General features: G+C 38.6%; 1 protein-coding gene and 1 pseudogene across 1 annotated transcript; one reads left to right on the forward strand and one right to left on the reverse strand.

Moving 5' to 3' along the window:
• LOC102180610 lies at positions 5,454-6,544 on the reverse strand (annotated as a pseudogene).
• LOC102180331 (olfactory receptor 51A7) lies at positions 18,909-19,881 on the forward strand. Its single transcript, XM_005689827.2, has one exon. It carries the CDS (start codon positions 18,941-18,943, stop codon positions 19,877-19,879), a length of 939 nt encoding a protein of 312 aa, XP_005689884.2. The 5' UTR covers positions 18,909-18,940; the 3' UTR covers positions 19,880-19,881.

Genomic DNA, 20,430 nt, shown 5'->3' on the forward strand with positions numbered 1-20,430 from the left:
CAGAGTAGACAGCCCACACCACACCCTAAGCTAACCATCCAAACATCCCTTCACCAGCTCTTACCAATATCAATAGCTTTTTAATTGCTTCTTTGGAAGAGATTTCTAAATTTATTTTTCCTTTTCTTTCTTTTTTTTTTTTTTTTTGTAGATCCACAGCACTTCACAATTCATATATTTAAAAACATCTGGAAAAATACATATATATATATTTAAAATTTTCATAAGTCTTGATACCCAAAGGCATTAGCAACAAACAACAAAGCTAACATGAACTGTTGTGAATATACTTATGGACATTACTTATTTCAATTGTGTGGATACTAACACATTTCACTTCAGTAATATAACTGTGTTAGAATACAGGATAATGCCCCAAGTGTTACAGGGCCTTTCTAAAGTATAAAAAATTCTGAGTTCTGAACATTTTAGGTGAGCAATTATAGAAATGTGTGATTGTTCTTCCAGTTTTATGATGGTCAGTATATAAAGCAGCCTGCTATATGTGTTAATCTTTCATTCCTCCGAATGTACTTTTCATAGTCAACTCAAAATTCAATTGCTCAATACCAAAATTGCCTGCTCAGTGTTGAAACACTTTCATCAGTGTACTCTATAGTCGTTGCTATTAGTAGATGACTTTGCATTTTGGTGTTATTTCAAGCAATGCATTTAATATATTTGGATTTTTCTTAAAAAGTTATTAATATCATTTATATGTATATTTATATGTAATTAAACTTTTGTGAATATATTGGGAAATACAGAAAAGTATTTAAAAGATAACAAAAATCATTTGCAATTCTACCACTGAGAAGTATTATATGCTCTACGGCTTAAACTCTTTTTAATAAGCCAAAGCAGTACACACACAACATATATTTATGAACCAGGGTAGTAGTGTATATTCCAACATATATTTCTACTTGTAGATTTGCCTGATGTTGCTCACTATTCTCCATTAAATCATATTTTATATTAGATTAACTTCCTTTAGGAAGCTTTCCTCTGATTCTTCACTAAAATAGGCAAACTGCCATTCTTTTATTTGTGCTTTCTTACATTCATGCTTAAATTTACCATACTTTACTCAGTAAATTTAACTATTTGTTTGTTCTCCCTACCACTAGACTATAAGCTTGAGAGTGGGCCTATGTTTTATTTTCATTTAATCCTAAACATCTAATTTAGTGTTTAGCAAATACCACTTAGTTCTGACTGCTGTGTTGCATGGGTGAATCATATTTAATATTATTTGTATATCATGGTTTATATTATACTTCCTATTATTTAACATTTCAGTATTTTATAGTATTTTTATTATAGAAAGTAATTCTCAAAATATATTCTTATAAATACATATTTGACCACACATAGAATGTGAATTGTTAAATTGAATGGGTTAGTTTGTAGGCTAAGGAAACACACTGCCTGGGGTAGATTCAAGTTTCTAACACCATAGTTCTGGAAAACTTTTCCCTGGAAAAGCTAACTGCTCAAAGCTTTAAATTCTTAATCCCCATAACAGGGGGGAACTCATAAAATCTACCATGCTCTTGCAAAAATTAATGGAGTTAATGCAGGCAAATATTTAGCCCAAAGTCTGGTTCCTGGTAAATGGTGAATGTTGCATATATCATATTATTATCTTCTAAATTGTAATGATTTAAAAGCCATTCAAATATCTAATTGCTTTTCACTTTTCCTTTCAGCTTTTACATTTTTCTTATTTCTTTAGAAAATTGTTCCCATCCAGAGGTTAATTTATTTACTTATATAAAGTAGATTTGAAAGTTAGCTTTGAACATACTTATTCATTTATCTTATTTTTGTGTGTGATTAAAGATCACAAACACATGCGTAGTTTAAATAGGTGTTGATTTTTTCTACCATAATTATTTGAATAGTCAACCTATTTCAATATTGTTTTGATATTCCTTAATTATATATTGTTTTCATATCATGTATGGTATATTGAAGTGTGTTCTTTATATTTCCTTGTCTTTACCATTGATTCATTGACCAAACTACACAGAATTTATAGCTGAGTAATAGTTGTTCTTATTATAAAGAGCCTTGTTACAATTTTTATTTATTATTATCATAATCTTCAGTTTAATCTTATAAGTCTATTTTTGGAATCATTGGGTAAATTTCTAAATATGTTACTGGGAGCTTGATTGAAAATGTGTTAAACCTGTATGGTAATTGAGGAAAAGTGACAAACTGAAACATATTTACCCTTCTGATCAAGAAACATTTATTGACATCTTATGACTTGAGTTATTGTAAAGATTTGAATTTCTGAGTTGAGGGTAAACACTAAAAAGAGAATAAGTATTCTTTCTCATGTTTTCATGACAATGTATTTGCTCTTTCTTGTGGTTAAACAGAACATTAACTGTTTTTTAGGACACCTTCTTTAACCTAAAATGTATAGTTACTCCTTAATGATTTTGGCAATAGGTTTTCTATCATTCCAGATATTCTGCATGCCTGAAATTTATCATCACATTCTGAATTGTTAAGAGTTTTTACTGCTGTTGTTCAGCAATAAAATGTGTTGAGAGTTGAGAAATGTGTCAGACTACTATTCAGATGTCATTTCCATACACCATACAAGTGCTGGAGATATGCCAATCTGTGTGATGTGTACAGTTATTTTAAAGAAATCAATTATAAGAAAGAGAGGCAGACATGTGAACTAATAAACATAACATAATTGGAAACTGTTAGGGTCCTCAGAGAATTAATAGTACAAACTGGAAGGATGTACAAAAGGTTGTCCTTCATTTTCCTAAAGAAGCTATAGACATCGAGACATCAGTTGTTGAACAAGAACTCAGTGAAATTCACCTAGGGACATCAAATCTGTAGTAATATTTAGCCATCTGGAACAACTTCTTCAAATGCTTTTTGGGAACATCAATACTGTTAATTATTTGTCATTTTGACTTAGGAAGTAAAACATTGAAATTTATTAACAGTAATTTTCTCTCACTGCATAGTACAAATTGTTGGTTAGCTTATTCTAAATTTTATGCTTTCTATCTTTGCCCCCAACTAAATACTCATGAATACAACATGAACAAAAACCAAATGACATAATTCATAGGAAATAATCTGAGGTAACCCATCATTCTTAGTTGGCTATTTACCTTTTTAAAAGTGCAACTATATATGCATGAATATTATTTTATATTCCTTAATATATGTCTAATTTGTCATTTTTTCTGTTAGCTCAAAATTATTTCTAGCATTCTTAGTGTAAATTGACATGCCAAATACCAAAATACTAAGTATCTAAAAGCATTGAAATCATTATTTTAGAACATATATTTTAAGGCATTTAAGAATATCGGTGCTTTAAAAATTATCGTGCTACTATTAATAGCTTTCCTATTTCTTACTAATAGCAGAACTGCCCCTCTGTTCTTTTAGTAAATACGGTTTTTTAGAACCCTGTTGTAAGTTAGAGGAAAAGAAAAGCAAACCTACTCTGTCTTCAAGAATATTATGAGTTTGTTGTCAGTTAAAGGCTGTGTCTGACTCTCTGTGACCCCATAGATTATAGTCCACCAGGTTCCTTTGTCAATGGGATTTTCCAGGCAAGAATACTGGGGTGAGTTGACAGTTCCTCCTTCAGCGGATCTTCCTGATCCAGGAATCAAACCCATGTCTCCTGCGTCACCTGCGTTGGCAGGCAGATTCTTTACCACTGAGCCACTTTGTCTCTATTTGATGGTCAAGAATAGAGCAAAGACAACATCACTAATTATTAGAGAAATGTAAATCAAAACTAAACTACAATGAGCTATCACCTCACACTGGTCAGAATGGCCATCATCAAAAAATCTATAGACAATAAAAGGGTTTAGAGAAAATGGAATCCTCTTCTACTGTTAGTGGGAATACAAATTGGTACAGTCACTATGAAGACAGTACGGAAGTTCCTTAAGAAACTAAAGTCACCATGCTTGCATGCCTGCTATGTTGCTTCAGTCATGTCTGACTCTGTGAGACCCTATGTAACGTAGACCAGCAGGCTCCTATGTCCATGGGATTCTCCAGGCAAGAATACTGGAGCGGATTGCCATGCTCTCCTCCAAGGGATCTTCCCAACCCAGGAATTGATAGTTACCATATGTTCCAGCAATCCTACTCCTTGGCATACATCCAGAGAAGACATCAACTCAAAGAGATTCATGCACCCCAATGTTCATAACAGCACTATTTACAATAGCCAAGACATGGGAGCAACCTAAATGTCCATAGACAGATGAATGGATAAAGAAGATATGGTATATTTATACAGTGAGATATGACTCAGCCATTAGAAAGAGTGAAATAATGCAATTTGCAGCAACATGGATGGACCTGGAGATCATCATGCTAAGTGAAGTAAGCCAGATAGAGAAAGACAAGTATCATATGATATCACTTATATGTGTAATCTATAAAAAGATACAAATGAACTTGTTTACAAAACAAAAACAGACTCACAGACTTAGAAGACAAAGTTAGGTTAACAAAGGGGGAAGGTGGTGAGGATAAATAAATTAGAAATTTGAGATTAAAATACACAGTACTATATATAAGACAGATAATCAATAAGGACCTACTATACAGCATGAAGAACACTACTCAGTATTCTGTATTGACCTAAATGGGAAAAATATCTGAAAAAGAATATGTAACTGAATCACTTGGCTGTATACCTGAAAGTAACACCACATTGTAAATCAACTATGAAAAGTGAAAGTCACCCAGTCGTGTCCGACACTTTGCGACCACATGGACTATAGTCCATGGAATTCTCCAGACCAGAATACAGGAGTGGGTAGCCTCTCCCTTCTCCAGGGGATCTTCCCAACCCAGAGATCAAACCCAGGTCTCGCACATTGCAGGCAGATTCTTTACCAGCTGAGCCACAAGGGAAGCCCAAATCAACTATAACCCAATGTAGAGCAAAGGGAGAAAATACATAAGCAACTCATATTTGGAAAACAGACTTTTTAAATTTAAATGGGAAATCAAGAATTTAAATTGAGGCCCCACAGTAAATACATGTCTGAAGACTGCAGGAAAGGTAATCAGTAACTGGTTTGGAGTAATGTCTTTAGACTCCAGCTCCTCTGATATTCATTCTCTATAAGGGAAAACAATCTCTACTTCCATTTTTACATCCTTGTGTTGTAAACACTGTAACTAAAATTCCACTTCCATGTATTGGTTCATGATTTTAATTATATTACAGAATTATCCCATACATACCTATCAATGCCCATGTAAGTCCTAAGCTCACAGACCTCAATGCCCAGACCATATGTTGTTGTACTGATTACAATCATGATTAGGAAAGATAAGAATGACCCATCCATAATACTTTGCTTAGAAAGGTATTGTTTTATTCCCTGAACCTGGCTGACCCTGCCTCACTTTTCCCCATTCCTTTATTTTAGACCAAATTTCCCCAGAACCTTCTCACGAATTTGCTGTGTCTTCACACAGTAGACAATGGGATTCATCTGAAGCGGCACTAGCAAGAAAATGTCAGCAATGAGGATCATGGCCACTGGGCACTTGAGCTTGCCAAAGAGGTGCATGGAAGCCAAAGAGATGATGGGCATGTAGAAGGTGAGCACAGCACAGATGTGGGAGACACAGGTGCTGAGGGCCTTGAGCTGCTCCTTATAGAATCCAATTCCCATCACGGTCTTCAGGATGAATACATAAGTGAAGTGAAAGAAAGTGAAGTTGCTGAGTCGTGTCCGACTCTTTGTGATCCCATGGACTGTAGTCTACCAGGCTTCTCTGTCCATGGGATTCTCCAGGCAAGAGTACTGGTGGGGTGGCATTTCCTTCTCCAGGGGATCTTCCTGACCCAGGGATGCATATGAATACATAGAACACAGCAATGAAGACGCTGTCTGTCATCACACAGAGAGCAACAAAGAAGCCATAGAAAGAGTGGACTGTGTTGTCCACGCAGGCAAGCTTCATGACATCTTGATGGAGACAGTGAGAATGAGAAAGTAGGCTCTTCCTACAGTAGGTCAATCTTTTAAGAGTGAAAGGAAATGGGAGCACTAAGAGCATGCTTTTAATGAAAAACACCAGACCCATTTTGGCCACTCTGGCATTGGGGAGGATGGAGCTGTATCTCAGGGGGTTGCAGATGGCCAAATCCCAGGAGCACTGAGGACTCCAGATTTGTGAATCCATGGATAAAGAATTCTTGAGCAAAGCAGGCACTTGGGGAAATTCCTGTAGCATTGAGAGCAAAGATCTGCAGCATAGTGGGGAGGGATGAGCGGGACAGTCCCAGGTCAGAGACAGCCAACGTGGAAAGGAAATAGTACATGGGTGCATGGAGTGAGGGCTCTGTCCTGATCATGAAGAGGATGGTGCAATTTCCAAGGATGGCCACCAGGTACATGAGGCAGATGGGAACAGAGATCCATATGTGAACATGCTCCAGTCCTGGGATTCCAATCAGGAAGAAGGTGGTGATCTCCGCCTTAGAGGAATTGAGATTGTGCATGATAAATTGATTGGAAAGTATTTATTCCCAGATCTGAAATGGCACTTTCAGCATAGGTCTGTTATGCACTTCTCCCTTCTTTCAGCACTTTTGTCTGAGACATAAACAGAGAAAACACAGTTTTGAAAGACTTCTCATAAAAGAACAAGGAATAAAGAAGTTTTGAAAGACTTCTCATAATAGAATAAAAGAATGAGGTATTTCTTAAAAACAGACTATTGATAATATAGTCAGATAATGTTAACTGACAAGGAGAACCATGGATGGATGTCACATTTCCCCATCAGGTCCTGAGAAAAAAAGTACCCAAATAAAGATATGTCCTGCAAATAAATTCCCCTTCTATTATTAGTTTTTGCCCCTCCCCATGTATAATCTAATTAAACAATTTATACAGTCAGGCTGAACTATAGGGTAGCTCTTTCTGCTTGATCCAAAATGAACATAGAATTAAGAAGGAAAGAAGAAAAAATGGCAAAAAATAGATTTTAGTAAAGCAGTTAGGAAGTGGTTTCTCCAATTTCCAGAGATGCTTGCTCCAAACACTTTTCAGGCCAGCCTTCTAAAGCTGATTTCACTTGCAAGCTCTCTGTAGAACTTGCTAGCACTGTTGATAGCACCATCCACCAAGTAGAATCAACTGTGACAACGTGAAGGTACAAAATCAACACTTGCTCAGTCAGATCAAGAGATGAAGATGAGAGATGGCTCTTAACAAGCTGAAAGAGGGGAAAAAGGAACAAATATGTTGAAGAGATTAAAAAGAGAAAACATCAGAAACTATTACTCTGTGCTAGGATCACGGAAAAAGCAAGAGAGTTCCAGAAAAATACCTATTTCTGCTTTACTGACTATGCCAAAGCCTTTGACTGTGTGGATCACAATAAACTGTGGAAAATTCTGAAAGAGATGGGAATACCAGACCACCTGATCTGCCTCTTGAGAAATCTATATGCAGGTCAGGAAGCAACAGTTAGAACTGGACATGGAACAACAGACTGGTTCCAAATAGGAAAAGGAGTATGTCAAGGCTGTATATTGTCACCCTGTTTATTTAACTCCTATGCAGAGTACATCCTGAGAAACGCTGGACTGGAAGAAACACAACCTGGAATCAAGATTGCTGGGAGATATATCAATCACCTCAGATATGCAGATGACACCACCCTTATGGCAGAAAGTGAAGAGGAACTCAAAAGCTTCTTGATGAAAGTGAAAGAGGAGAGTGAAAGAGTTGGCTTAAAGCTCAACATTCAGAAAACGAAGATCTTGGCATCCGGTCCCATCACTTCATGGGAAATAGATGGGAAAACAGTGGAAACAATGCCAGACTTTATTTTTTCAGGCTCCAAAATCACTGCAGATGGTGACTGCAGCCACGAAATTGAAAGACGCTTACTCCTTGGAAGAAAAGTTATGAGCAACCTAGATAGTATATTCAAAAGCAGAGACATTACTTTGCCAACTAAGGTCCGTCTAGTCAAGGCTATGGTTTTCCCTGTGGTCATGTATGGATGTGAGAGTTGGACTGTGAAGAAGGCTGAGCGCCGAAGAATTGATGCTTTTGAACTGTGGTGTTGGAGAAGACTCTTGAGAGTCCCTTGGACTGCAAGGAGATCCAACCGGTCCATTCTGAAGGAGATCAGCCCTGGGATTTCTTTGGAAGGAATGATACTAAAGCTGAAACTCCAGTACTTTGGCCACCTCATGCGAAGAGTTGACTCATTGGAAAAGACTTTGATGCTGGGAGGGATTGGGGCAGGAGAAGAAGGGGTCGACAGAGGATGAGATGGCTGAATGGCATCACTGACTCAATGGATGTGAGTCTGAGTGAACTCCGGGAGTTAGTGATGGACAGGGAGGCCTGGCATGCTGCTATTCATGGGATCGCAAAGAGTTGGATACGACTGAGCATCTGAACTGAACTGAACTGAACTGAAACATTCTTTAGACAATTTTTACAGTTTCACTTTCAAAATATTTGTTCCATTTTTATGTGAACTTAAAAATAAATATTTATCTGTGAAGTTTCATACACTTACTGATGAACAGGAAATAGTAAAATAGCAGAATTTCTTTGAGGATAAGAGACAATTGGCAAAGTCCTGATCAGTCTGAAACATAATAAACCTCCTACTAACAATCAGTTCAGTTCAGTTCAGTCTCTCAGTCGTGTCTGACTCTTTGCGACCCCATGAACTGCAGCACGCCAGGGCTCCCTGTCCATCACCAACTACCGGAGTTTACCCAAACTCATGTCCATCGAGTCAGTGATGCCATCCAGCCATCTCATCCTCTGCCATCCCCTTCTCCTCCAGCCCCCAATCCCTCCCAGCACAGGGTCTTTTCCAATGAGTCAGCTCTTCGCATGAGGTGGCCAAAATATTGGAGCTTCAGCTTCAGCATCAGTCCTTCCAATGAACACCCAGGACTGGTCTCCTTTAGGATGGACTGGTTGGAGCTCCTTGCAGTCCAAGGGACTCTCAAAAGTCTTCTCCAACACCACAGTTCAAAAGCATCAATTCTTCAGCACTCAGCTTTCTTCACAGTCCAACTCTCACATCCATACACGACCACTGGAAAAACCATAGCCTTGACTAGACAGACCTTTGTTGGCAAAGTAATGTCTCTGCTTTTTAATATGCTATCTAGGTTGGTCCAATTTTCCTTCCAAGGAGTAAGTATCTTTTAATTTCATGGCTTCAATCACCATCTGCAATGTTTTTTTAGCCCCCCAAAATAAAACTGACACTGTTTCCACTGTTTGCCCATCTATTTCTCATGAAGTGATGGGACCAGATGGCATTATCTTAGTTTTCTGAATGTTGAGCTTTAAGCCAACTTTTTCACTCTCTTCTTTCACTTTCATCAGGAGGCTTTTTAGTTCCTCTTCACTTTCTGCCATAAGGGTGGTGTCATCTCCATATCTGAGGTTATTGATATTTCTCCTGGCAATCTTGATTTCAGCTGTGCTTCCTTCAGCCCAGCATTTTTCATGATGTATTCTGCATATAAGTTAAATAAGCAGGGTGACAATATACAGCCTTGATGTACTCCTTTTCCTATTTGGAACCAGTCTGTTGTTCCATGTCCAGTTCTAACTGTTGCTTCCTGACTTGCATATAGATTTCTCAAGAGGCAGGTCAGGTGGTCTGGCATTCCCATCTCTTTCAGAATTTTCCACAGTTCATAGTAATCCACACAGTCAAAGGCTTTGGCATAGTCAATAAAGCAGAAATCAATGTTTTTCTGGAACTCTCTTGCTTTTTTGATGATCCAGTGGATGTTGGCAACTTGATCTCTGGTTCCTCTGCCTTTTCTAAAACCAGCTTGAACATCTGGAAGTTCACGGTTCTCGTATTGTTGAAGGATGGCTTGGAGAATGAGCATTACTTTACTAGCGTATAAAGGGCCATTTGCATTTGTTTCTCAAGTGCAGTGACTCATGTGGAGAAATTACTCAAGATGTTCAAGTAAATTTATTGCCTTGAGAGACAGTCCTACATGTTATTACTAAAAAGAATTAAAATTTAGGGATACTATCTCTAAGATGAATGATATCTCAGACTCTTTATATACACTTTATTTAATTCTCAGAGAAACCTTGTGAAGCAGGTACTGCTATTATCTCTGTTTTATAAATTAAAAAAGAAATACATAGCTAATCTTGGATAGATATCCATATATGTGCTGCATACTTAGTGGTGTCTAACTCTTTGCGACTCCATGTACTGTAACCCAACAGGCTCCTATGTCCATCGAATTTTACAGGCAAGAACACTGGAGTGGGTTGCCATTCCCTACTCCAGGAGGTCTTCCTGACCCAGGGATCGAACCTGCATCCCCTGTGTTTCCTGTGTTGGCAGGTGGATTCTTTACCACTGCACCTTCTGGAAAGCCCCAGTCATGGATGGAACTAGAATTCAAACCCAGGTGTGTCTTATTCTCTGGCTGAACACTAAGGACTGTCTTATACTGCACCTTACAGTACTTTCCTTGCAGTCACGTACCACTTACCTGGAGTAGCTAGATAGTTTCCAGGCCCCTCTTCCAATTAACATGAGGCTGTAATATCCTCTCACCTGCCCTTTCTTCCAAGACCAAATAAAGTCCTCTCCTCTGATTTGAGTCTAGTGACTAAGATCCTGTCATCCATGGCCTGACTTCTGTACCCATGTCTACCTTACTAGTCTTTGCTTAGACGAATACATTTCACTCTTTCAGCTGATGAGTCTGCCTATTTCCCAGTTCCTATCCCACAGAGTTCCAACTCTATCCAGCGTTTTGTCTAACTGTGCATGAACAACTGGATGCTTTCTCAGATGAACCATAGAAAGGTGAACTGAACAGTGGCAATGGATGGCTAAAAGCATTTTAGTGCATTTTTACATTTTCATAGCTTCTTCTCCAAATTTAAGTTAAAAGTATCTTCCTATCAGGTAAACATATCACCAAGAGAAGCTCTCCTACCCATTTCTCCCCATTGCAATCTTTTTTGTTTTTGTTTTTTACCTTTGAGCGCTTCCTATGTCAATAAGTCATCCTTATTCATTATCCACTCTAAGGCCCAGTTCATAGTTTCCATGTTTCAGACATACTCACTATACAAAGCCATATTATAAGACAATGCTATGTTAGGGCCCTCCTGCACTTACCATGTAACCACACAGTGAAACAGAAATGATTTTAGGCTAGAGGCTTCTCAGCCTCAGTGCACCGCATATGTTGACCAACCTTCATCTACAGATCACTCTTTGAGCTGTCTTTTGAGTTTTGTGCTTATGGTACACCAATTCCTATAGCTCTGCTATCCTCTGTAAACAAATGATTTCCCCGATAAACTTCCTAGAAATTCCCAGAAGAGAGCCTGATACAGGATTGTAGTTTTAACTCACTGGTTCCCATAAGAACATGAAAAGGTCAGACTGCAATATTCCACAGGTTTTGGAGAGTTTTATCACTGCAAAATGTTTCCTTTTAACTTGGTGATGCAGTTCACTTCAGTTCAGTTCAGTCGCTCAGTCATGTCCAACTCTTTGTGACCACATGGATCATGGCGTCTGGTCCCATCACTTCATGGGAAATAGATGTGGAAACAGTAGAAACAGTGTCAGACTTTATTTTTTGGGGCTCCAAAATCACTGCAGATGGTGATTGCAGTCATGAGATGAAAAGACGCTTACTCCTTTGAAAGAAAGTTATAACCAACCTAGATAGCATATTCAAAAGCAGAGACATTACTTTGCCAACAAAGGTCCGTCTAGTCAAGGCTATGGTTTTTCCAGTGGTCATGTATGGATGTGACAGTTGGACTATTAAGAAAGCTGAGCGCTGAAGAATTGATGCTTTTGAAGTGTGGTGTTGGAGAAGACTCTTGAGAGTCCTTTGGACTGCAAGGAGATCCAACCAGTCCATTGTAAAGGAGGTTGGTCCTGGGTGTTCTTTGGAAGGAATGATGCTAAAGCTGAAACTCCAGTACTTTGGCCACCTCATGCGAAGAGCTGACTCATTGGAAAAGTCTCTGATGCTGGGAGGGATTGGGGGCAGGAGGAGAAGGGGACGACAGAGGATGAGATGGCTGGATGGAAATGAGTTTGAGTGAACTCAATGGATATGAGTTTGAGTGAACTCTGGGAGTTGGTGATGGACAGGGAGGCCTGGTGTGCTGCAATTCATGGGGTCACAAAGAGTCGGACACGATTGAGCTTCTGAACTGAACTGAACTGGACTGCAGCATGCCAGGCCTCTCTGTCCATTACCAACTCTCGAAGATTACTCAAACTCATGACCATTGAATTGGTGATGCCATCCAATCATCTCATCCTCTATCGGCCCCTTCTCTGCCCTCCTTCAATCTTTCCCAGCATCACAGTCTTCTCAAATGAGTCAGTTCTTCACATCAGGTGGCCAAAGTATTGGAGTTTCAGCTTCAGCATCAGTCCTTCCAAAGAATATTCAGGACTGATTTACTTTAGGATGGACTGGTTTCCTTGCAGTCCAAGGGACTCTCAAGAGTCTTCTCCAACAACACAGTTCAGAAGCATCAATTCTTCAGTGCTTAGCTTGCATATCCATACATAACTACTGGAAAAACCATAGTCTTGACTAGACGGACTTTGTTGGCAAAGTAATGTCTCTGCTTTTTAATATGCTGTCTAGGTTGGTCATAATTTTTCTTCCAAGGAACAAGTGTCTTTTAATTTCATGGCTGCAGTCACCATATGCAGAGATTTTGGAGCCCCATAAAATAAAGTCTGACACTGTTTCCACTGTTTGCCCATCTATTTCCCAAGAAGTGATGGGACCAGATGCCATGATTTTAGTTTTCTGAATGTTGAGTCTTCAGCCAACTTTTTCACTCTCCACTTTCACTTTCATCAAGAGGCTTTTTAGTTCCTCTTCACTTTCTGCCATAAGGGTGGTGTCATCTTCATATCTGAGGTTATTGATATTTCTCCCAGAAATCTTGATTCCAGCTTGTGCTTTATCCAACCCAGCATTTCTTCTGATTTCTTATGGTCATATATGGATGTGAGAGTTGGACTGTGAAGAAGGCTGAGCGCTGAAGAATTGATGCTTTTGAACTGTGGTGTTGGAGAAGACTCTTGAGAGTTCCTTGGACTGCAAGGAGATCCAACCAGTCCATCCTAAAGGAGATGTTCATTGGAAAGACTGATGCTGAAGCTGAAACTCCAGTCCTTTGGCCACCTCCTGTGAAGAGTTGACTCATTGGAAAAGACTCTGATGCTGGGAGGGATTGGGGGCAGGAGGAGAAGGGGATGACAGAGGATGAGATGGCTGGATGGCATCACTGACTCGATGGATGTGAGTCTGAGTGAACTCTGGGAGTTGGTGATGGACAGGGAGACCTGGCTTGCTGCGATTCATGGGGTCGCAAAGAGTCGGACACGACTAAGTGACTGAACTGAACTGAACTCTGCATATAAGTTAAATATTCCGGGTAACAATATCCAGCCTTGATGTGCTCCTTTCCCAATTTGGAACCAGTCTGTTGTTCCATGTCCAGTTCTAACTATTGCTTCCTGACCTGCACACAGATTTCTCAAGAGGCAGGTAAGGTGGTCTGGTATTCCCATTTCTTTAAGAATTTTCCCAAGTTTGTTGTGGTTCACACAATCAAAGGCTTTGGCATAGTCAATAAATCAGAAATTGTTATTTTTCTGGAACTCTTTCTTTTTCAATGATCCAATGGATGTTGGCAATTTGATCTCTTGTTCCTCTGCCTTTTCTTGCTTTAAATCCTATGTGCCCTGGAATTTATGGTCATATTCAATTGGTATTGGAATGCATGACATTTTCCCCATCCTTTTACACTAAACTTATCTGTGTCTTTTTATTTATCATGCAATGTATGTAGTCAGAATGTTTTTTAATCTTGTGTGACAAGAGTTCTTTGGAATCTTTAGCCCAGTGGACTGTAGCCCACCAGGCTCCTCCTTCCTTGGGATTCTCCAGGCAAGAATACTGGAGTGGGTTGCCATTTCCTTCTCCATTAGCCCAATATAGTTAATACAATTATTGATACTTTGATTGTTTGTTTGTCATTATTTTTTTTGTTTCCTCATTATGTCATCTGTTTTCTCTTCTCTGTCACAACTTTACTCACCCACTTCTTTTGAATCTTTAAATCAAATCAGTTCAAGTAAGTTTTGATATTCCATTTTATTTATTCAGTTGACTGTTTGGCTATACTTTTTTGTTTCTGTTTTTTTGTGGTTGCTCCTTGGGTTATGGTATGCAACCTTAACTTATCAGATTCTGCCTATGAATTAATATATTCTACCCCACCCCAAAATCCTACTACTGGGCATATACCCTGAGAAAGCCACAATTCTAAAAGACACAATGTACCCCAATGTTCATCGCAGCATTATTTACAATACCCATGTGGTGGAAGCAACCTAGATGTGCATCTCTGGATGAATGTATAAAGAAGCTGTGGTACATATATACAATGGAATATTACTCATCTATAAAAAGAACAAATTTGAGTTAGTTCTGGTGAGATGGATGAACCTAGAATTTGTTATACAGAGTAAAGCAAGTCAGAAAGAGAAAAGCAAATGTCATATATTAATGCATATATATGCAATCTAGAAAAATGATACCGATGAACCTATTTACAGGGAAGAAATGGAGACACACATGTAGAAAATGGGCTTGTGGATACAGTAGGGGAAGAAGAGAGTGGGACAAATGGAAGAAAGCACTGAAGTATATACACTATGTATGTAAAACAGATATCCAGTGAAAAGTTGCTGTATAACCCAAGGCGGCCTCCAGCCTGGAGCTCTGTGTTGACCTAAAATGGTGGGGGAGGGGGAGGGGAGGAAGGCTCAATAGAGAGGGGATAAGGAACAAGAGAGTTTATTGACCTCTCTTCCCTTCCCTCTCTCTTTCCTCTCCTTAACCCTTCCTATTCTTCCCTGTTTTTCTAGTCCCCCACTCCTGGACACAGGAATCTGGTCGAAGGGCCCTCAGCCTGAGCTGAGGATTGGAGACTGATCACTTCCTCTTGGCAGAGAACTTGAATTCTGGTTCTGGTATGGTCTGATATCTGGTAGGGCCGAGTTCCAGTTCTCCCTTCTCTGGAGGCCCAGGAAAAAGTCCCATAATGCCTGGGTATCTGTAGGTGGCAGGAGATGTCTGTAAGGCCACCCCTTTCCCATCCCCACCTCCCGCCTCCTCCCCCTTCTTCTTTCAACCTGGCTTCCTTTCCTTCCTTGAAATCTTTGATGTCAGTACTCCAATAGGAGCTAGAGACCAATTGTGTATTATTTTTCCATTTTGTCGATGATTAAACTGAAGTAAAAGGTAGGTGGTATGATCTCAAATTAGAACTCAAATATTTGATAACAAATAGCCTATTCTTTTGCCTATATTGCTGAGTCTCTGTGACTGACACATATCAAGCATCCTTCATCAATATGATTTCCAGCATATTTTTAACTTGAGTAGTTTTCTAATTGTGTTTTGCCTCAATTGGTCTCTAGCTCCTATTGGAGTTCCTGGGTACCAAAGAGTTAATGTACTATGTCAAACCCTTTCTACTTAAGTTTCCTGGGAGATTACAGAGAGCTGGCTACCTTTTTATTCCACCCAAGGGCTGCATCCCAGAGGGAAATAGAAGTAGGTGCATCTAGATAAATTAAATGTTAAAGTTGAAATTTCTTGCTCTTGTCATTCAGGGATATACTGAGCATCCAGTATTGGTATGTGCAAGTAGTTAAAACTCTGCTTGAAAACCCTAAGCTAAGGCTTTGTGAAACAATTCATATCTGAAGAATTGACTATGGGGAGGAAGAAGTAGCTTGAGAGAGAGAGAGAGAGACTGTGTGTGTGTGTGTGTGTATGTGTGTTAAAGGAGTATGGATGGGGTTGTGTGGTCTGAAGGTTAAAAATAATTTTATTAAATCTGATATTAGCAGGATCCCATTTATTGGATAATATAAAAAGTAATAACAAGCCTTAATGTCAACTGAAAAAATGAAAAACCTTCTTTGGCCAGTCTAGGACTTGATGTGAAGAAGAAATGTTAGGAAATTTTTGTTGAAATATATAATAGTAGCTGATACTTACTAATATATTCAGTATGCAAAAACTATATCAGACTTTCTAAGATAACTATGTTAGATAGATATTATTGTTTATAATATTTAACAGCAGAGTAGACACCAGAAGCTTACCCAAGTTCACACAGCTGGTAATCTGCAAAGATGAGACATATATCCAGATGTTTCTGTATCAGATTTGAGGGTTTATTTTTTACCTTAAAGAATGGAAATTCTAAGAAATCTAGGCAATGTTTGAATTGATGACTATCTCCTTGAAATATTCCATGGGAATATACTATATCTCACTCTCTTAATTTTTCTTCCTGATGTCCAGATATTCTTGAGCAAGATGCTCGCAACAATCTTGCTACTCTTCAGGGTTCAATCTGAGATTTCAATTTTGTATTTTGCATAGTTTCCTAGGGGATCTCATCTACTCCAATGACCATAGATATCAACTATCAGTTCAATATTTCAGAATTGATGACCAATATTTATGTTGAGCTGTTTTTCCTGACATTCAGACTCTGTATTCAAAAGCATGGTGTATAAGAACAAGTTTACCACTGAAAGTGTACATGAATGGACTGAGCATAAATATCCCTTGTTTACCACTACAAAAGAAAGGGAGATGGCACTGAGAAATGCTTCTATGTCTTATATTTGTTCCACTCACATTCACTCTTCGCATGCCTCCCAAGAAACTTTCATAATCTAGAAACTACTTTGATGGCAGATACATGAAGACAAATAAAATCCCATCTATACACTATGTAGCAGTCTGTGTATATGATGGGGGTTTGGCTGGGTAGGTATACATGAAAATAGTACATTATAAAAGTATAGAAGAGACTAGAGTAAAAACTGCACAGCAGAAATATTCCCTGGAAGACCAAAAGCAACACCTCTTAGCCAAAAACAGCAAAAAAGGAAAGGGTTATGTGCTTTTGGGAAATGAGGACTTCCTCCTGGGGTGGAAGGATCAGCATAAAATTTGCTAAATAGGCAAAGTTTGACAGATTACATACAGAATAAGGTTTACAGCATTTGAAAATCTACTACCATCTCCAACATGCACTTTCTTTGGACTTGGCAGGAGGCTTGCTGCCATGGTGGGAGATAAATAAGATCTGTCCGACTGCTTAGGGGCTCCAAGTCAGCAGGTGAGGCTTGTTTACAAGCTGACAAAACAGAACTGCATAGAAAATTCCCCAAAATGTTGATATATAATATGAACCAAGGGCTGCTGGCTATTTATTACATTTTCTTGGTTATCCTCTAAAGAATTATAAAATAAAATATCAATTCACAATCAAACTTCAATTTAGCCAAATTATTTCCAATGTCCCCTATGTTTTCCCTTGGAGACTGATGATTTTTCATCTCTTGCAATTTGAACTTATAAATTCTCTAATGAGGTTAATGCATCACATGAACTCTTGACTTCCTTTGTCTCTCCCTTTATTTTTGTGTTTTGCCATTATTTTTGTGCAATTGAAATTATTACTTTAATAAGTTGTATTTACATATGCATGTATTCTTTATGTTTACCAAATACAAATGGGATTTATGATGGTTAGCTTAAATATGTGCATTTCTCTGGTAATTTATATCAATTATCCAACACTGGGATATCTTAAAGCTCAAAAATTTCATAAGCTGCAAGACTGTATATTTTACCTTTGAAAACATAATCTGTGAACTCTTTAATGACATTGTTCAGTTGATAAATTGGGTCCGATTCTTTGCAGTTAGGCTCCCGTTAATCACTGTCTCCCAGTTTGTTCAGATTCATGTAGGAGACATTAACAATAAAATCAAATTTTTTTTCTTTTTTTCTTTTTTAAAATTTAAATTTATTTATTTTAATTGGAGGCTAATTACTTTATAATATTGTATTTAGTTTAATGCATAGGTGGAGTTAAAATTTTTAACTTACAAAGGTAAATGGAATGTTTGGGATATTTTTCATTTTGAATTTCTTTGACTAATTCAGTCATAGAATTTCTTTGACTAATTCAGTCATAGATAAAAATATAAGATAATTGATCAAGAGAAACAAGATGAATATGATACTAATGTATGGCTTCAACATTTTCTCTTGAAATAATAATAACTTGAAGTGTGGCCCAAAGGTGTTTGAGCTAGAAACTATCATATTTTGTGTAGGAAAATGAAGGCATTATGGATACATAACTCCCAAGGGAGTATCCATGTTCCATTTCTCCTAGCTTTTCATTTGAAAACCACTATATCATCAATATTAATATATTACAGGTACTTGTTCATGATTTTTTGAGCCTAGAGTGGTGTTTATGCTCATGTATAAAATAGAGTAATAAATACCAAGATCACAAATTTAAGAAATAAATTAGTTTATAAATTTACTTTCTAGCACTTGATATTCACCATAGTGTAGATATCTACAGGGATCTCTGTGTAGGAGAGCTACTGAAGATCACGTGGAAAAGCTGCAGAAAAGATTCTGAGTCTCTGTCAGTAACTCAGTCAAAGCAGCTTTGACATGAGTTTCATATTTGGCTAGAAATGTTGGAAAATGACCACCTTAGGATAATTTACTGTAAGTAAAATTCCTTTGTTAGAAAACATGAACATGTTTAAGGCTTTTTGATAAATGTTGGCAGTTCCTTTTTATTAATATTATGTCAAATATGTGCTCCTGTATATAGTATAAGAAAAACTGCTCATCTTCCCCTGCTCCTCCCCACCCCTGTCCGGCACCAATCTTTATTGAAAAGCGTTACTGCTTTTTGTTTATGTGATTTCAGATCTGGCTAAAGAGTTCATATTTTTACTTCTCATGGCTGTTCTCAATAACTCTGAGGTCCAGCTTTTCCTTCTGATTGGAATTCCAGGATTGGAACATGCCCACGAGTGGATCTCCATTCCCATATGCCTCCTATATCTGGTTGCCATCATGGGCAACAGTACCATTCTCTTTATCATAAAGACAGAGCCCTCACTTCATGAACCCATGTATTATTTTCTTGCCATTTTGGCTATCTCTGACCTGGGCCTGTCCTTCTCCTCTCTCCCTACCATGCTGAGAATCTTCTTGCTCAATGCCATGGAAATTTCACCCAATGCCTGCTTTGCTCAAGAATTTTTCATCCATGGATTCACAGTCATGGAGTCCTCAGTACTGCTGGTCATGTCTTTGGATCGCTTTCTTGCCATTCACAATCCCCTGAGATATCATTCTCTCCTCACTAACAACAGAGTTGCTAAAATGGGACCGATTTTAGCCACCAGGAGCCTTCTCTTAGTGCTTCCATTTCCTTTCATGCTAAGGAGATTGAAATATTGTCAGAAGAATGTCCTTTCTCACTCATACTGTCTTCATCAGGATACCATGAAGCTGGCCTGCTCTGACAATAAGATCAATGTTATCTATGGTTTCTTTGTTGCTCTCTGTACTATGCTGGACTTGGCTCTCATTGTTCTCTCTTATACACTGATTCTGAAGACTGTACTCAGCATTGCATCTTTGGCAGAGAGACTTAAGACCCTTAACACTTGTGTCTCCCATTTCTGTGCTGTACTCATTTTCTATGTGCCCATTATTACACTGGCTGCCATGCACCGCTTTGCCAAGCACAAAAGCCCCCTTGCTATAATCCTTATTGCAGACATATTCTTGTTGTTGCCACCCCTGATGAATCCCATTGTGTATTGTGTAAAGACTCAACAAATCCGGGAGAAGGTCTTGGGGAAGATATCTAACATATGTAGGAGATAAGATGAGGATGAGACGGTTGGATGGCATCACCAATTCAATGGACATGAACTTAGGCAAACTCCCGGAGATAGTGAGGGACAGGGAGGCCTGGTGTGCTGCAGTCCGTGTGGTTGCAAAGAGTCGGACACAATTTAGCGACTGACCGACAACAAGAAGAGACAAGAACTGAATATTTAGACAATAAACTGTTGACCAGTATTTATTGGCATCTATGATATATTCAGGAATTTCCCCGATGGCTCAACAGGTAAAAGAATTCACCTTCAATGCAGGAGACACAGGAGATGCAAGTTCAGTCCCTGGGTCAGGAAGATCCCCTGGAGAAGAAAATGGCAATCCACTCCAGTATTCTTGCCTGAAAAATCCCACGGACAGAGGAGCCTGGCAGGGTAGTTATGGCGTACAAAGAGTTGGACATGGATGAACAACTAAGCACGCACAGTGCATTCAATGCCACAGCAATTACTCTTTAATGGAAGACTGGGGGCAGAGTGAAAAGCTGTGCAGTATGGAACTTGTTATAAAGTCAAGAATACATCATGAATAGAGCA

This window comes from Capra hircus, chromosome 15 (genome assembly GCF_001704415.2).
Source record: "Capra hircus breed San Clemente chromosome 15, ASM170441v1, whole genome shotgun sequence".
NCBI classification, from domain to species: Eukaryota; Metazoa; Chordata; class Mammalia; order Artiodactyla; family Bovidae; genus Capra; species Capra hircus.